The 19403-nt window shown below is 38.1% G+C and overlaps 2 protein-coding genes across 3 annotated transcripts in view; one reads left to right on the plus strand and one right to left on the minus strand.

The window, feature by feature from the left end:
• LOC143293848 (putative transporter slc-17.2) overlaps positions 1 to 6065 on the plus strand; it is a 29824-nt gene extending 23759 nt beyond the window's left edge. Inside the window, exons 8-9 of the mRNA XM_076605135.1 lie at positions 876 to 1120; positions 1783 to 6065. Coding sequence (XP_076461250.1) covers positions 876 to 1120; positions 1783 to 2043 — 506 coding nt within the window. The 3' untranslated portion in view covers positions 2044 to 6065. The remainder of the gene's footprint in view (positions 1 to 875; positions 1121 to 1782) is intronic.
• Positions 6066 to 7398: 1333 nt separating this feature from the next.
• Positions 7399 to 19403, minus strand: part of LOC143293849 (uncharacterized) — a 51820-nt gene continuing 39815 nt past the window's right edge. For both annotated transcript variants that reach the window (XM_076605136.1, XM_076605137.1), the window contains one exon: positions 7399 to 16282. In XM_076605136.1, coding sequence (XP_076461251.1) covers positions 16268 to 16282 — 15 coding nt within the window. In that variant the 3' untranslated portion in view covers positions 7399 to 16267. The remainder of the gene's footprint in view (positions 16283 to 19403) is intronic.

Here is a 19403-nt window from a genome sequence, read left to right on the forward strand (position 1 = left end):
ATCAGCGTCTCTCTCTCTCTTCCCACTCAGGATCAGCGTCTCTCTCTCTCTTCCCACTCAGGATCAGTGTCTCTCTTCCCACTCAGGATCAGTGTCTTTCTCTCTCTTCCCACTCAGGATCAGCGTCTCTCTTCCCACTCAGGATCAGTGTCTCTCTCTCTCTTCCCACTCAGGATCAGCGTCTCTCTCTCTCTTCCCACTCAGGATCAGTGTCTCTCTTCCCACTCAGGATCAGTGTCTTTCTCTCTCTTCCCACTCAGGATCAGTGTCTCTCTGATCTTCCCACTCAGGATCAGCGTCTCTCTCTCTCTTCCCACTCAGGATCAGTGTCTCTCTTCCCACTCAGGATCAGTGTCTTTCTCTCTCTTCCCACTCAGGATCAGTGTCTCTCTCTCTCTTCCCACTCAGGATCAGCGTCTCTCTTCCCACTCAGGATCAGCGTCTCTCTTCCCACTCAGGATCAGCATCTCTCTTCCCACTCAGGATCAGTGTCTCTCTCTCTCTTCCCACTCAGGATCAGTGTCTCTCTCTCTCTTCCCACTCAGGATCACCGTCTCTCTTCCCACTCAGGATCAGCATCTCTCTTCCAACTCAGGATCACAGTCTTTCTCTCTCTTCCCACTCAGGATCAGTGTCTCTCTTCCCACTCAGGATCAGCGTCTCTCTTCCCACTCAGGATCAGCGTCTCTCTTCCCACTCAGGATCAGCGTCTCTCTCTTTCTTCCCACTCAGGATCAGCGTCTCTCTCTCTCTTTCTTCCAACACTGGTTCAGTGTCTCTCTCTTTCTTCCAACACTGGTTCAGTGTCTCTCTCTTTCTTCCCATTCACGTTTGGTGGTCAAGGAGTTAAAGTCTCTCACTTTCTTCCTGCCCAGGTTCGGTGGTTCCAGCCTGTCTGCTGGTGGGGGTGGGTTTCCTGGACTGTTCCCACTCTGTGGCGGCGGTGGCGCTTCTGTCGATGGGCGTGGCCATGACAGGGTGTCTGTACGGGGCGGGGCTCTACATCAACTTCTCCGACCTCTCGCCTCGCCACGCCGGGGTCCTGTACGGGATCTCCAACACCATCGCCACCGTCCCTGGCTTTGTGGCGCCCATTGTGATTGGGGTCATCACTCATGATGTGAGTTTGTTTTGTGTGTGTGTGTGTGTGCAAGTGTATGGGTGTGTGCACATTGTGTGTGTGTGTGTATGTATTGGCATGATTATGTGTGTGTGTGCATGCATGCCTCTGTGTGTGTGTGTGCCTCTGTGTGTGTGTTTGTTTGTGTGTGTGCCTGTGTGTGTCTGTGTGTGTTTTTGTCTATGTGCACGTGAGTATGGTATATTGTGTTTATGTTTTATTTCTACATCACAGTTTAGCACAAGTCTAGAATAAAATAAATACATTTGAAAAGAGAAGGTGAAAGTTCTTTGGTGTGAATGACAAGAGAATGGAGATATAGAAAGGTTACAGAGAAAGGGGTGGGGAGAGGAAGAAGGGGGTTAAATTTTGAAACGGAAATAAGGGTAAGAAAGGCAAGTCTGGAAGAAGTTCAAAATCTTATTTATTTTATCGTTATGCCTGTCAGGTTGTCAGTAAAAACCAAGCTGAACAGCTGACTTGTTTTTTCTCTCACTCATTCTTTACTCCTTTTCTTGCTCTGTTTCCCTTCGTACACAACTGTACACATTCTCCACCCACACACCCCAACTCCCCACCAGAATATCTCTCCACACTTAGGTAGTGGTTTTGTTTGTTTGTTTGTTTGTTTTTAACCCATATTTCTTTCTTTTCTTTCAAAGCAATCACAAGAATCATGGCGCTGGGTGTTCTTCCTGGCGTCGTGTATCTACATCGTCGGCTGGGTGGCTTTTTTCCTCCTGGGCAGTGGGGAAATCCAGGCCTGGGCTAGAGAGGATGATCCAGATGATGTCGTCATTGACCCAGAAAACTCTACACCTCTGACTGAGGTGGACAAAGTGCAGGAGCTTGTTGTCAGCAATGATGTGAACATGAAAAACGGATCTTCTGGGAAGAAGGAGGAAGAGGATATGTGTAAATAATGTGTTTATTGGTGGGTAATTTCCAATGAGGTGTTTGTGGGAGTGTGGGGGTTGGGAAGGATGTGTTTGAGTGTGTGTGAGAGAGAGAGAGAGAGAGAGAGAGAGAAATCCCAATTGTTAGGTCATGAACCTTACAGTTCCAGCAAAGTGGTGCGTGTTTCTGTGTGTCTGTGTGTGTTTGTGCCTGTGTGTTTTAATGATATAATGATAGTGGTGCTGCATTCGTGTTTAAATCAAAACACATACCTATTCTGGCAGCAGATTGCTGCCTGTTACAGTTTTGCACTTGCCATTGAGACAGTTATGAACACATGGAGTAATGATGACGAGAGGAATCAAAGCACTTTTTATTCTGTTGTTTGAGTAAGAAGATGGAGCGATGATCAACAATGAATGAGATAGAATAATGTAATACAGTCATTCATGAAGAAAGAAGATATCAAAAGTACCCAGACTGAGGGGTATGGGTGATTGAAAATCACACCAACACCAGCAAGTTAAAACTACCTCACCTTTGTGTTCAGTTTTAAGGGGGTGTTACCGAATGGGGTGTTACCGAATGGGGTGTTACCGAATGGGAAGGACTGTGAAATTTCAGCGGAATCTTCAAATAAGGCTTGTCACAAAAGCAGGAGTAACTGCAGCCCAAGTTTAGGCACTTTAGATGATTCTTTTTTTTTTGTGAGCTATGTAAGATGACATTCCCTTCGATTCAGCATTAATGTTTTACAGATCTTTTCGATTCAGCATTAATGCTTTACAGATCTTTTCGATTCAGCATCAAACATACACTGTATATATCAATTTGTACAAGTTACATGTGAAAAAGTATTTGGGGTTTCTATGAGTTATTCTATCTTAGCATTGTGTGTGCCAGCATCACATCTATACGCATCAGCATTGTCAGTGTCTCCAGGTGTTAATCTGTTGTACTGATTTTCATGTTAACAGAACATGGCATGCATACTTTGTCTTTCACTTATTTGTCTCATGTTTGTTGTTACAGATGCATTGTATGAAGTCAAGTCAAAATTCAGATGATTGTGAGCATTTACAGTCTTATACTCTATCACTTTACTTTTTCTCAGTACCAAAGGATAGACAGATACAGCGAAGAATGCATGGTCAGTATACTGGAGTGTGATGTAAAAGGGTGTGTACTGAATTTACAGATAGTATTGATTGCTGCAAAATACTCTGCAGACTTTTTTTTTTGTGTGTGTGTGGTCAAATCTTCTGTTCATATTGCAAGATTCTGTACTTTTAGTCCACAAAGACGTTTGAGTGCTTGATAGTGAATTTTTGCAAACCACTTCTTTCAATGCACTTTGGACTTATTAACATGCTCTTGAACATGTGTGTGTGTGTGTGTATGTGTGTGTGTACGTGTGTGTGTGTGTGAGTGTGTGTGTGTTTGTGCCTGCCGTGGAAACTGCAATACATAGCCTAGAAATGAGTGTGTGGAGGGCGGGGTAGGGGGGGTGCAGGATAATGTGTGTGTGTGTGTGTGTGTGTGTTGGGGCTCATGTACGTTTATGTGTATTTGATTGTGCTTTCATATCTGTGAAACTGCATGTTTGTTGCATATCTGTTATGCATATGTGTGTGCATGTGTGAATGTGTGTATGCATGTTTTACATTTATTTGCTTATTTATCATCATTGTTGTCTTTTTATTTATTTATTTTATTTTATTTTATTTTATTTTATTGATGTATTTATTTATTTATCTTTTCTTTTTTTCTTTTTTTTGTACGCTTACAGTTGACTTCAGTTTTTGCGCCTTATAAATATTATTAGCAGTAGTAGTAGTTCTTTTTTTATGTATTTATCTATTATTTATTTATTTACTTATTTCTTTTTATTTTATTCATTTATTTTTTGTTTGTTTGTTTGTTTTGTTTTGTTTTGTAATTTTGTTTTCATTTATTTTGTTTTTATTTTATTTTTTTATTTATTTTATTTTATTTTTTCTCAAGGCCTGACTAATTGCATTGGGTTTCGCTGCTGGTCAGGCATCTGCTTGGCAGATGTGGTGTAACGTATGTGGATTTGTCCGAACGCAGTGATGCCTCCTTGAGCTACTGATACAGGTGAAGTTCAAAATTTTTTACCTTGAACTTTACTCAAGGTCACAAGGTCATGATGTAGCATCCATGCTAGTTTCTGGGTACCTGTTTTTCCCCACTCTGATGAATTGTTTCAAAAATATGGACCACAATGAATTCTCAAGCCATAAAACTTCTTTTAAGTTTCTCCACCTTGTAATTTGTTTGTTTGTGTTTGATGTTGTTACTGAAAGTTTTGTTTCTCCATACTTCTTTTTCTTGTGCTTTTATGTTGTTGTTTTCTGTGCTTAACGGGTTTTTTGCTGTTGTTGTTGAACATGATATTTACTGATTCCAATATCATTATTGTTGGGAAAAAGAATGAGATATCCTTCAGTAGTGACATTTCTGGTCAACTTTGTGTGAAGGTTGAAATTCTTGTATATTTTGTACATTTCGAAACTTTGCATTTTGTGGTAAAACAATCATGTTGTCAGACCTTTTTATTTACTCATTCATTCATTTTTAATCCTTTTGCCATTCAGGTGAGTATTGTGATTCTTTCTTTGGTGATACAAGTTTTAACTTGTGGGTCAAGTGGGGAATTATTGGACGTTTTTGGAAGACCTGAAATAAAAAGTCTTTTTTTTAATTTTTTTTTATCTTTATTATAATTTTTTTTTTTTTTTAATAAAAGAGAAATTGGTTATGGTAACACGATCTAATCATATTTCAGAAAGATAAATACTCCACACAAGTGTGCACACAACAGTTTATCTCCACTGTCCTTCACTTTAAAAAAAAAAAATGCTGTTTTGTAACACAAAAGCTGGACTGTTAGCTGTGTGCATCGTCATATTCAGTGTGTGTGTGTGTGTGTGTGTGTGTCACTGTCTATATCTATACCTCTCTCTCTCTATATATATATATATATGAAATTGGAGTTGTTTTGGGTTGTGTTTAACTTTGTTGTAGTATAATGATGCTTGTGAATTGCTTTATTCCTTTTTCTAATTTTTGCTTAATCCTTTTTTTCTTTTCTTTTTTAAAATTCCTTTATTATCGAACATTTATTTTAATGTTCAAACATTAACCTGTTCTGTGCCTGTAAGACAACTGACATCCTAGACATAGAGTGCTTCACCAGTGCCACAAAGATGCCCACTGACGCCTTGCATCTGTTTCGATGGCCTAAATGGATTTTAATCAAGTTTTATATGAGGTGTCTTATCCATTGAGGAGGAAATAGACTTGTTAATAATGTCAACATTTAATAGAGTAGCTGTCAATCTAGTTCCAAAAGTCCTAAAGACTTGGTGTGTGTGTGTGTTTGTGTGGTGCAATGGTGTTCACTGGTCTGTACGGAACACTGACATAAACAAAACTGAATGGGTCTGTTTCCCTGAAGGGTTATGACGACTTGGAGAAAAACGCAGTCCTCGATGCTGTTGTTTTTGTTTTGTGAGTCTTCCTGTTCTGTGACTGGTTACTTTGTTATCAGTCCACAATTGCAGTGCAGATCTTTTAAATGCTTCGTAATTAATGTGAATTATTATTATTGACTTTTGATATCAATCTATGATCAAGAAAACAGCACGGAGTTAATGGAATGAAGATTAAGCCATGTATATATTTATCATTTTCAGACATGGGTCTTACTTGGTTTGATTTCAACACTTATATGATCATCAGCGGTACTCCTTTTGGAGCATGTAAATACAATGTGGTATAATTAGTTATAATGATAAATGCTCATTCTTTTATGAATGCAGATTTTCGGGGGGAACTGTAAGATTTAAAACATCTTGCCTATAGGTTCATTATATTTCAATTTTCAAAGGCTGTATAGCAATTTTGTACAAGAAATACAATTGAAATTACACATTGGGAAATGTGTTCATCCTTTTTAGTTTTAAACAAGTATTGCGATATTTGCTCTGTCCTTTAATATTGAAAAAAAAAAAAACACACACATATGATGCATGTACATACACAAGCAGTGTTTTTCTCTGTGTTTGAGTGAGTGTGCATGTATGTGTGTGTGTCTGTGTGTATGCGTGCATACATGTACGTGTGTGTGAGTGCATACATGAGTGTGCTTGTGTGTGTTTATGTCTGCGTGCATGCATGCATGCATGTGTGAAAGTCTGAATGGTGAGGTTTTTGTTTGCTTTTGTTTGGTGAGCCTCATCCTTTTTTCTTTTCTTTTTTTCTTCTCCTTTTCTCCCATTGTGCTGAATTAATAAAGTATTGATCTTTTTCAGTTTATCCAGCTCTTCAAGGTGATACACAAAAAGATTTGAGGGATATATTCACCAGTCTGATTATAGTCACAGTGGACCTCAAAAGATGAAACATCCGAAATGAAATCAAAGCAGTGATAGATATAAATATGGTTAAAGAGCTGAATAAACACAGGACTCACCCCCTCAGACAACACAACCTTCATTGAACCAAGACAACTTGCAAGAAATTTTGTTTTGGTCTGTGCAGACACTGTCACATGGTTGCTGTCCATGATGTGAGGGGCAAGAAATGTTATCACTGAGTTGCTGTGAAATTTGGCCAAGAGGAGCAAACAGATAGGCCTGGTTTGCATCAGTTTGCCATGGAACAATGTATGACACCAGACAGACATTTTCTGGACTTGCTGCTTTGCCTACAGGTAATGCGCCCTGCTACGAATCAGTTGTACACTGGTGTGAGGCCTGCACAGAGCAGGATTTTAACTCACCAACAACTCCCTGCACTCATTCTTGCGTGGCGGTCTAGGTGCTAGTGTTTTGGTTGAGATGATAAACTGAGGTCCCGTTTGTGACTTGTATTTAGAGCATGCAACAGAACCCTAGGCAGTAAGAGAATTGCCCCTAGCGAAATTATAAAAAAACAAAAAAACAAAAACAAAAACAACTTTGATTATAAAACACATTCTCTTGCATACAGGAAGAAAAAAGGTGGGCCGGAATGGAAATGCGCTTTCTTGGGGATAGCAACTTGGATTCCATGAAGAGAAATCTGCTGTGGATCGTGTATAATACAATATTCTCCATTTATCATTTGTGTTTTCAGTGCTTTGTACACACAATATTTTCTCCATTACTCTTTACACTTTACAGTGTAAAGTATCAAGTGATAGCAATATTATTTTCTGGACTGGACATCACTGAATTAGTGACTGAATATCATCAACAATTCGCATGTCAACAAAACACCATATCTGAATACTATATGTAATTATAAAAAAGTAATAAAAAAAACAACAACAAATTGAAAAACATTCAAAACAAAAACACACACAAACCAAGCACTGATCTTTAGTGTTGATCACTTTTTACTTGTCTTCTCCATAGTGAAATAGATATTTATTTTAAGCATATGTTTACTTATTGCACAAAAAGTGGTACAGAACATTGATTTAAAAAAAAAAGAAACAAAAAACAACCAACTAGCACTTTTTTTTCCCCTTTTGTACATTTCATACATACATACCTTCAAATCACAACGCAACATCACAGGTGAACCAATCTTAAAGTTGATGAACATTGTTTTGTAAATATGGAGTTCTAACACACAATCAAATCTGCAATAATATAGCGATCTTTCCACTCTCACAATCCACACAATACATGTACTGGAATTTGTTTTTCTATATCCAAATGCTTGAGCAGATTTTAATGATCTCATTTAACTGTTAAGACAAAAAGAAATTAAGCAAACATTTTTTTATCCTGAATTTTTATGCTTCCTTCCTTTCATTTCTGTCTTTCCATTTTTCTTTATTTTTTATCATACCATACATTCTTAAAAAATTGAGCCCTTTTTCTTTTCTATTTTTCCTCCATTCTTGCATGCAAACTATTTGCTAAAAATATGAATCATCATCCAGTAAATCGCTTTCTTCATATTACAATGTTTCTCTCCACATTTTTCTCACAAACCAGCAGTCAGCAGTTTCTCAAGCTGTTTTCATACATTTTCATTTAACACTCTTCAGAATTTCATTTCAGTATATACTCTTCAGAATGAAGCCAGGGACAACAATTCAACATTGTTCTTCGTATTGATGTGGAAAGCCCGAGTCTGGCAAAAAAAAACTGCACATTGACTGGACAGCTGGCTGGCAAAGAAAAAAACAACACTGGGATGTCTCTTAAGGTGTACTTGAAGAGTATCACACAAAGTGACTCAAGTTCTTTCTTGAGTCTATTACACTACTGCCAAGACTTTCTTTTGAATAGCTGAAAAGAACAGAAGAATCTGCAATATACTGAACCCCTCTGACCTCTTCCTTCAAAGTTTTCACAAGACCACCATTTTACTTGGCCACTCCACTGCACAACAGCAGCAGTTACAGATGGCAGAAATGATTTGATAAGCTGGACATCCAGATGCCATTATTCTGAGTCACATGATTAAAATGATTTACTCTACTTTTTCCCCCCCACTTTTTTCTTTTCTTTTCTTCTTTTTGTTTCATATTCCAAACTGGATGACAAATGTTTTTGAGTGTAACTGTTGGTATGTCGAGTGTGTGTATGTTTCTGCAAACATTTGTTTGGGTGTACATGAACATATATGTACACAAAGCTACATGTATTATCATGAGCCCCAGGCAACAAACATCTTTTGCAGTCTGTGAATGGTGTGATGCAGAATTTCCATCTCATCGGAAGAAATAAGGTGTGTCTAAAAGTAAAACTGAGAACTAGACAGTCCCAACTATTTTACGCTCATATAGAATGTAAAGAACAAACAGTTTGGAAACAAATGATGACTCAGAAAACACAACATAACCAGTTAGTCTTAACCTTTGCTGGCTATCGTGGGTTGTACACGACCCAGAAGGGTACAAAAACGCAAATATCTCAGCCAATTCTTAATATTTTTTTATGAAGGCCAACTTTTGCCAAAAAATGAAAACAATTCATTAATTAGTTAATGAGTAATTAAAGGTGGCGTTTTAACTACACACGGACACTTGTGTGGGTCGTGTATGACCCATGCTTTTTAAAGAGGAAAAAAACGTGGTCACCCTCGAAAGCTCGTGTGCGTCATGCATGACCCATACCTTTTTAATAGTGATTTCAGAAGGTTTCATTTGCAATTAGTGAAGGAAAATAAAGAAGTTTTACTTTAATAGCATCACTAATCTCCCATTACCCCACACACACACACACACGACCCACACAAGCTTTGGAGGAATATACAGGTTTTTGTTTCTTTAAAGGTACAGGTCGTGGACGACCCACATGAGCTTCCGTGTGTAGTCAAAAGCGACAGCGGTATGGGTCGTGGACGACCCACATGAGCTTCCGTGTGAAGTCAAAAGCGACAGCGGTATGGGTCGTGGATGACCCACATGAGCTTCCGTGTGTAGTCAAAAGCGACAGCGGTATGGGTCGTGGATGATGCACATGTGCTTCCGTGTGTAGTCAAAAGCGACAGCAGTATGGGTTGTGGATGACCCACATGAGCTTCCGTGTGTAGTCAAAAGCGACAGCGGTATGGGTCGTGGACGACCCACATGAGCTTCCGTGTGTAGTCAAAAGCGACAGCCAACGAAGGTTAAACTTGACGTTTCAGAAGCATAAGCCATATAACACCATACACAGAAAGAATATGAACCAGAGAAGAAAACTGGTGTGTCAGTCTGACCAAGTATTTTTGAATAATACATTGTTCTCTATAATTTGTCTTCGTTGTATAGTGGCTGTCTAAATTTCCTTACAAATAAAGGTTTTGAAGAACAATTCATGCAGTGCTATACTGCAATCATTCTAGAGTTGTGGGTATTTGTACTCAGCTGATCAAAAACTGAAGACAAACAAGTCTTAGGCAGTCCTCAACTGCTATACATCATGACAGATTCAATACCCCCCAGACCATAATCTTGGATACAATGAGATCACAAAACCAAATTTAATTCACTGGATGAGATTTACCTAGTATATATATTTGTTAAATCAAATTTGCATATGTAAAAACACGAATGAAATTACAAGTTATATTATGCCAATTATTTTGGAATCAGAAATTGACAAAGAACAAAATGATTCAACTGAGAGAAAAAAGTCTTGCAAAATGTGTAACACAAACTCTCACTAGCTTTTTATCATAAAACAACAGAGATCAAATAAATATAAAATCTAGCAAACGAAGTACACAAATCTCAGTTAAGCAAGTCACATTATGAGCAATACTTGACTGATTAACTTTAAAATAAAGAAAGAAAACTGCAATTCAATAGAAGACCCCCTCCTCTACCCCTCAAACAGAACAGCTCTTATCATCAGCAGCCTTTCCCTGTGTGCAGTTATACATTTCCTGGCCTTTTCAAGTAATTTAAAACAATACATAAAAAACCCAACATATTACTGTAGTAGTTTATCAAAAAATATACTACAATAGTCTTTCAGCTGGTTCCTATTTGCTTTGATCATGGTCATTTCCATGAACAATAATAAGCATACCACCATCACAACACTTCTTGTTTTTCCTATTCTCTGAGACATGCAACCTGGGGCTTTAAAAAAAAAAAAAAAAAGTAAGCCAGGTGGGTGGAGGTGGGGGGTTAGCATGGATGACAAACAACAATCTTCAGCTGAACAATGACAAAACGGAAATGATTTTCATTGCACCCAAAAGACTTCTGCCCACTGATTCTGTTCCCATTTTGGTTAAATTGGATAATTGGCTCATTCAGAAGTTTACGACCGTGCACAACCTGGGTATCATACTTGATCAGACATGGTCATTTCACCATCATGGTTCCTCTGTATGTCATGCGTGCTACTTGGAGCTCCGCCACATTTGTTCTGTTCGTCATCTTTCTGAAGAGGCCACCAGAATTCTTGTTTCCACTTTTGCTCTCTCAAGATTGGATTATTGTAATTCTCTCTTTGCTGGCTGTCCTCAGAATCTTCTCGTTCAACTTCAAAAGGTGCAGGACAATGCTGCTCGTCTAGTCATGGGACGCTCTAAATCTACCCTTATCACTCCCTTGCTTTGTTCTCTTCACTGGCTCCCTGTCGAGAAATGAACTGAATGTAAACTGTCTCTGCTGTGCTTTAAATCCCTGAGCGGTCTCGCTCCTTCCTATCTTACTGATCTTCTACATCTGTACACTCCATCGCGACAGTTGCACTCCTTATCTGACACTCACCTTCTCCGTATCCCGCTTTAATACCAAGACTGCGGGCCAACGCTCATTCTCTTTCCAGGCCCCGTCCTCGTGGAATAAGCTTCCTCTTTCCCTCCGCAGTTCAGTTTCTCTGTCATCCTTCAAATCTTCTCTTTAAACTACTCTTTTCACATCCTGATTGGCATCTCTATTTCATTCCTCTCCAGTTTGTATGTCCTTTCTGTGTGTGCGTCTGTTGTGTGCGTGATAAGAGAACGGCAAAATCGTGGTGGAAGTGGTGACTATCCCTTGATGCCTGTGCTGTTTCGTCCCAGTTATTTGTCCTATATGTATTTTTGTTTATGTAAGCGCTTAGGGCTTTGGTAAGATTAAGCGCCATAAATGCCTGTTATTATTATTAGGTGCCAATCCAAGATTGAACTCAGGACCCTTATATTGAAAGTCCAAAGCTTCAACCATTCAACTAATGTGCCTGTTGAATACTTATTACAATTCTGACAGTGATCTCATACTACTGTGATGACACAGTGTGATAACTGCAAATTCTAGTTCCTATAAGAGAAACAGCTTTCTGATCTCATGGCATGACCCTAGAAAATATATGTACTTAAGATTTCTTCTTTTTTTTTAACCCCATCAAAGTGGTAACAATTCATACTCATATGAAGGAATAACAATTACAAGTTATGAAAGCATCAAAGTGGTAACAATTCATACTCATATGAAGGAATAACAATTACAAGTTATGAAAGCATATTTCCACTTTTGAGCTCATCTTCATATTCTATAATGTGAAATGTGTATGTACAACATGCGATCAGAGAAAAAGAGTAAAAGAGGGAAAAACTGAGCACATAAACACTTAACTCTTCTGTCTTCAGACAGGTTAAACCCATAGGGAAATTGCTCCAAAGTGGAGAGGTCTTCATTCAGGATTCAACTGTTCATTTACTCTGTTCAGTGGATTCTTTTTCCTTTTCTAAAATAGGATTCAAACATACAAATTACCAGAATCCACTGGACTGTAAAAAGTTGCATACCTGTTCCCAATTAATTTGAAAGAAAAAAAAGGAAAAAGGTGTACAAGACTGTAATTAACATGGAATTTGTGCTTTCTTTGTGTGTGTGTGTGTGTGTGTGTGTGTGTGTGTGTTTGTGTGTGTGTCTTTTACGAGATATGACATGTATGAAAGTGTTAGATTAATTATTTACATGGAAAGGCATGGTTACAAACAACAAAAATAGATGATAAATGAATAAATAAATAAATCAGCAACTGGACAAGACAAAAAAATTATTCCATCCAATTAATTTGGCCTAGAAATCGTAATTATTTTGTGTGTGTGTTCATCAAAGTGCGGTGGTTAAACACATCCAAATCCCTCACCATATACATCAGATTTCTTTTTCAAAGAGTTAAACCTCAGAAAACTTTCACCAGCATATGTGAACAATTAAAAAGATATATCAATAAATGTGACAAAGAATGAAATACCTTAATTTCCAGCCTATAAGGTTCAACGTTTTACTCAAACCTGACCCCTGTGTCTTCTTGGCTGTGAGCATCCTATCTGTGTCTGAAAACTTAATGACCGCCACTTGGTACCACCCCTCACAACAGAGTATTTGATATCACACTTGATTATAAAAAAAAAGCCCAAACAAACACTATCACACCAAATAGCAACACTTACATGCTTCAGTCTTACCACTGTTTCATTTGACACTGTTGTGTTCACCATCGAATTGACTAAATCACATATGATGCTGAATTTTAAAGCAAACACCATTACAAACAATGCCCGAGTTGGGGATAGATTTATTGTACAAAAACAGAGATATTGGAAGAATTAACTGAATGCCTGCAAGAAAACTGGAAAACTTTTGAACATGCCAAACAAGATGATGGCTGGGAACAAGCAGTACAAGCAGACCAGACTGGGCTTTAACAAGTTAATGTGCTGGGATTTTTAACAACAGCATAAGTTTGACTGTAGGCTTCACAATAGTAGTGACTGACCCAGCTGATGAAAAAGCAGGTAACAGAGCAGACAAAGAGTGGCAGAGCTGAGCTGACAAGCAGAAGGAAACAAGCCAGAATCTGATTCACTTTCCAGAGATGACCATCTGAAGTCAACAGAGCCATTCTGCACCAATCACTATGGAGAACTTTCATTTTAAAGGATTTTCTGCTAATGCAGTTGATCAGAAGCATGCTCCTTAAAATAGCTTTGAAAACAGCTTTTTCTTAAAATCAGGAGAGCACCATATGCGCTTATAAGCCAGAAATTGCGGCACTATTCCAGTATCATAACTAACTCTGTGCAGTGGTGTTTTAAAGAAAACAAGAAAACTTTGAATGGTTGACACAGTATCAATGCATAAGCAAAATACTTGGCAAGCATCACTAACTCACCCATGCTCACAAAACAAACGAGAGCATGCCAACAGGCAAACAAACGGTAAAATAAAAGGCCAGTACTGTCATGGTCAGCAAGCTAATCAACACACCACAATCATCTATACTTTTTAATGTGCAGTCAGATCCAGTGATGAAACAAGCTCAATAAATTATCATTTCCCTCGTCAGCACCAGGCGGTTTGAATTCATGAATCAGTGTCAAGTCATGGAGAAGACGTGAGTTCTGGAAAGGAATCTGCACAAACATATCTGTCCCCGTGTCAACCAGTGATGCTATATCATGTATAGGATATTCTCAACTGTGAGGTTTAAGGTATGGCATGTTCAAAAACTGTGAAGCAAAAACAAACTACACTTAGCAATATGCAGTTTGCTCTGAAAGACTTTTTAATTTATCAATTTGTATATTACTACTCATGTTCTGGTTTATACAAATAAGTATATACAAACCAGAACAAGTGAACTTGTGTGTGTTTGTATGTGCGGGCACATACTTGTGTGTGCATGTGTGTGTGCGTGTGCGTGTGTGCGCACACATGCGTGTGCACATGTATGTAAAATGAACAAATAACAGACATACTTTTAAATAAAAACCATCAGTTAATTTGACCTGCTCATACATACACTATTCTCATTCACAGCAGTACAGACCCTCACTCACTTACATAATACTTCTGATCCAATGCCTTGTCACTGATCTCCTGTGTGACTGGCTATGACCGCTCAAAAGGTTGCGAACTGGAAATATGTAACTGGTTATTCAAGTGCTTGATGACGACCGAACAGTCAAGGACACTGCATTAGGTGGCATTTGTCAGAGTGGAAAGGTTTTGACAAGTTAAACAGAAATCCTAACACCTTAGATATTTACCACAGAGCCACATTATTCATACCTTTCCTACGCTGTCCTCTGACTTTCTGTTAAAATGGCCAAATGTAAAAGGGTAATTTCACTTTAAAAATATATACTCTACCATGAAGACAGAATGCTTTCTTTTCTCATGTCTGTTTCTCAGTAAACCTTGATTTTACTTACATTTAACCTGTGGCAAGATTCATCAGATAGAAGAAGTGGTGACAAAATGGGCAATAATTAACTGTCAAGATTTACTTAAACCAGGTTGATTACAAATGGGTTTTATTACTTGGACAGAATGCAAAACGGTTTCAAAGCTGACAGCTGATTAATGGTGACTACAATCATATGAATAAAGCCATTCTGAGAGACTGATCAGTCATATAATGCTGGTTTCAATTAAAACTTATTACACAGGGGTAACTGAAGTATTCTTGCACTCTCAAAATCAAAAACATCAATTATGTAAGCTACAAAGGAATGTACATTTACAGAGAAAAATTCATCATTACATACGTGTAAACAAGCCAAAAATCTAAGTTTGCTCATAGTTTCATCTCACAACTCAATAGCTTACAAGTATTCTAGGCCTATCCTGAAACTCCTCTACAATATATTCAAATGTATTCAGTTGACAAAATGACTTATTTCCACCAAAATAGTAAAATATGGTGCTTCCTTTGATATCTTGCAAAATCTCATATGATGGATAAATCAGGCCAATGTTTTGCTTCAATGCCATCAATGTCTCTGGAATAAAATGCAAACCCACATCTTCTAAGGAAGCATACATAATCTGACAGTAAGGCATTGCCTGACCTAACTTTTCTTCATTAAACAGAATTATCTTTCTGAATATGATTATACATGCATATGTTTTTTTTCAAAAGGACGGTGCCTGTGAAGAACGAGAACAAGCAGAATTCTAGGATGATCATGACAGAATTCTTAAAATATTAATCATCTAAAAAATCTAAGCCACAAAGCTGAAGCATTAGGACAGTTTACAGATTTGGACAAACATGTACATACAAATCCTCAACTTTGCACCAGACACTGCATGCATGCGTTTCCAGAGAAACATAAAATGAGGGAATACAACCAGGGAGTAAGAGAAGTCTGTTCCCAGGTATGTATGCCTTGAATGCCACAAGGCTCCTCCAGCAATAATGGGGCATTTGAGGGAGAAGGGAAGGGAGAGCTCTTAACCTTCAATCCTCCCACACCATGGCAAAAGCAGTGATGATTTGACCGGTACACAGATAGTTTCCCATCCAAAAAATAACACAGGGTCAGCTGGAAGGAAATATCACAAAATACAATCACTTGCACTTGAGGCATACACAGTTCATTAGAAGTAACTGTGTTTGAGTAGGAGATACAATCTAAATTCTAGTCATCTACAACAGTAGTCAAGGATTATAATCCAACTTTTCAAACTTGAAACAGAAATTTGCTGAACTACTTCATACTAAACATAAACAAAGAACAAAAAATTAATTTCCACAGAGAATGGATCTCCAACTGAAATTTGCAAAATCAGGTGAGAGAGAGTTTCTGTCCAGTAAGTGAAGAAACATGGTGGTCTGTACCCATCTACTGGCTGGTGACTATGACTGCAGCATGCTCACAGCTGCCGTGGAAGAGGCTGGAATGATGCAGACAGGTGCTGAGCACACACTGAAGAAGACTGTTCACTCTGCAGGACATCTTACCATCAGCATGTCCTTCTTAGCGTTGTGTTCCACAGCATACACACTACGGTGAAAGCCACTGGAAAAGTACACAAAAGCTTTCTGTTAGCACCTCAAACAATGTTGTTGCTACAAACATTTTTTTTTACATTGATACATGAAACATAGTTGTTGCAAAAACATGACAATATTTCTTAATGTATAACTTTAAATCACAGAAAGAAGTGTCTTGTGGGGTATGCTGTGCTCATTAATATTATGAACTGTTGACTCCATCTTGCAGCCTTTTCAAATTAGCTCCCATCAAAAACTGTAAGTGAAATGCTGAAATGAATGGAAACAAGGTTCTGGTCCATATTTTTCTTCTTTTTTTTCAGACAGAAGTTCTTATGTAGCCAGGTGGCTCTCACTGTTTACCACGTACTCTCTAATCATAATTCACTTTGCATTTTCATTTTCACTCCAATGATTTAAGCTGAGTGAAGACACTTCATGATGGAACTGACCGTTAACCAAATTTTGCAAAAAACTAATTATTTTCTTTTTCTCATTAGAAATTAGAAGTGTCAAAAAATATTTTCTATGATATCCAACTTCATTTTCACTATTGATTCAGTTAGTAAACTACTCAGTTTATGATTAAACTACTTGTTTTATGATTTCTTTTATAATGCTTATGATTGCAGATGTAGCAGATTACAATTTTGTTTCCTTCATGACCATCAGTCTTACGTAACTCATTCAACCCTGCGCCCACCTGAGAGGCGTGCGCCACTGATTGCCATTCTCTGCCTGACAGGCAGGCGAAGAAACCCGTTTATTTAAACTGATTCGTCAGCTCATTATTATGCAATAAACTGCTAGGTAAGAGTAACTCCAACTAAACTTCCTTCCTCACTGGCATGCAAAGTTTCGCTCCAAAAATCAAACGATTAGTGTGTTTTTTATCTGGTTTTCCACATCGATAGGGTAAAATGTTGAAGACTTTCGGCGCATAAGTGCTCAATGAAATGATAGACTCTCGACCCAAATAATGATGATTTGTCTCATAATTCATCCAATAATTCTTGGGAAAGTGAAGGAGTTAAAATTAGCAACCAGTTAAGACAAAGCGGCGAACATTTCAATCAAGAAGAAAGGCCACAACCTTCAACATCGACAGAAGTTGATATTTTACTATTTCTGTTTTTAATTCAAAGTTTCAAGTTAACTATTGCACCCATCGTCTTGAGACTTCAGCAACTTGTGTCAAAATTATGTATCAATCATATATGTGAAGTTTGGTAGCTATTGGTTGAGAGGTTGCTATAAAATTGTGCCTGAAGTGAAGCACCCCTTCCCGTTGATGCAGCCAGGCTGGGAGGATTGTACACGCAGAAGACCTTGTAGGGCTGAAAGAGTTAACAGTTCGGCATGAACTTTGCAATCTACGGCAAGGAAATGACAGCATTCATTCATGTGAACTTTACCGCTGATCAGAAACTACAAAATGTACAGCCTCTGAAGTTTCCCTGTCCCGAATCAATGCAGCAAATAATAGGGGACTATGTCAAAGTGAGTGCATTGTATTGTACTGTATTACTGTTTTTGTCACAACAGAATTCTCTGTGTGAAATTCAGGCTGTTCTCCCCTGGCTGCTACACCAAGAGCGCCACCCTTTAAAAAAAAAAAAAAAAATTATTTTTTTTTTACGGCATGCAAATTTATTTCTTTTCCTGTCGAAGTGGATCTTTCTACAGAAGGCAGACATGTTGTCACTAGGCCAATATTCATGCTTGTGCATGTATTATGTATATCTGTATGTAATGTACAGCCTCTCCAGTTTTTCTGTCCTGAATTAACGCAACTAATGACAGGGAACTTGTCAAACCGAGTGCATGCTTGTGAATGAATAATGTCTGGCTGTCTGTGGACACTGATTAAAAGAAATGAAACAAAACTATTGGATCAATCTCAATACGGCTTGGAGTAATGCATGCCTAGTTTCAATGATGAGCTTCAAACATTGTAGAGTCAAAAAAGCAATTACACTGGTTGTACTCTTTTGTCATAATTATTTTTATATAAAAAACCAACACTTTTCTTGTAATAAAACATAATAAAAAGTGCAACATCATTCATCTAAGTGCCCTTGGCAAAGGTAAGGTACCATTATACCTGCATCACTGTCAAGAGAGAAAGATGAAAAAAAAAGTTGATCCCCCAGTGCACAAATACAGATCATGACACCCACAAGTTCAGGGTTCCTGTGTGTTTTCCCAAACCAAAAGAATAGAACCTTTCAGTCCCAACAAGAAAAAAATCTAATGATGTATGTGACCCTTTTCATATAAATATTTAATGAGTTTGTTCACTACTCTAATCACTGAGTTCACCTGTGGTTTTTTTTTTGGTTTTTTTTTTTATATAAAACTGTGGAAACCGTGCCTTCTTTTATGTATGTCCAGGATTTATATACAGACATTAAACCACACAAACACAGATGCACAAATACACACATACAGACACCCATGCTGAACACTGTAACTGAGTGAGTGTATGTGTGTGTGTGTGAATGTGTGTGGGTGTGGGTGTGTATGTGTGTGTGCATGTGTGTGTGTGTGTGTGTGTGTGTGTGTGTGTGTGTGTGTGTGTGTGCATGTGTGTGTGTGTGCATGCATGTATGTGTTTGTGTGTGTGTGTGTGTGTGCATGTATGTGTGTGAATGCTTTCTCAATCACAGGCAGACGTATGCCTACAATGTGATTGTGTGTGTGTTCCAAGAGAATGCTTCTGTTCAGTAAACCACATGAGCAACTTTATACAAAACTTTCCTGGTGAGATTACTTTCTGAAATGAAACACTTCTTTTTATTATGGTAACTTCCCCCTGGTCTGATGTAACCGATTCAGTTACATGGAAAAAGTCACATACATCATCAAATAAAGACAAGAAATAAGATGAGAGAGATTGTGGTAGAGGGTGGGGGGAAGGAGAGTTAAGGGAGGGAAGGTGAGGGGAGAAATAAAAACAAGGAAAATGGAAAGTTTTACCAAAGCCAGACTGTTCCAAAGTATCCTATTACAGACAGGCTGTGTTCAATAAAATTAACCATACTTTGAATGGAGCAACATGGTGCAGAGAGAACATCACTTCAATACCTCCGACAGGTTTAGCATTCAACATCAAATGAAAGTATCAACTACTGTGAAACAGTCAA

The sequence above is a fragment of the Babylonia areolata genome, chromosome 19 (assembly GCF_041734735.1).
Source record: "Babylonia areolata isolate BAREFJ2019XMU chromosome 19, ASM4173473v1, whole genome shotgun sequence".
NCBI classification, from domain to species: Eukaryota; Metazoa; Mollusca; class Gastropoda; order Neogastropoda; family Buccinidae; genus Babylonia; species Babylonia areolata.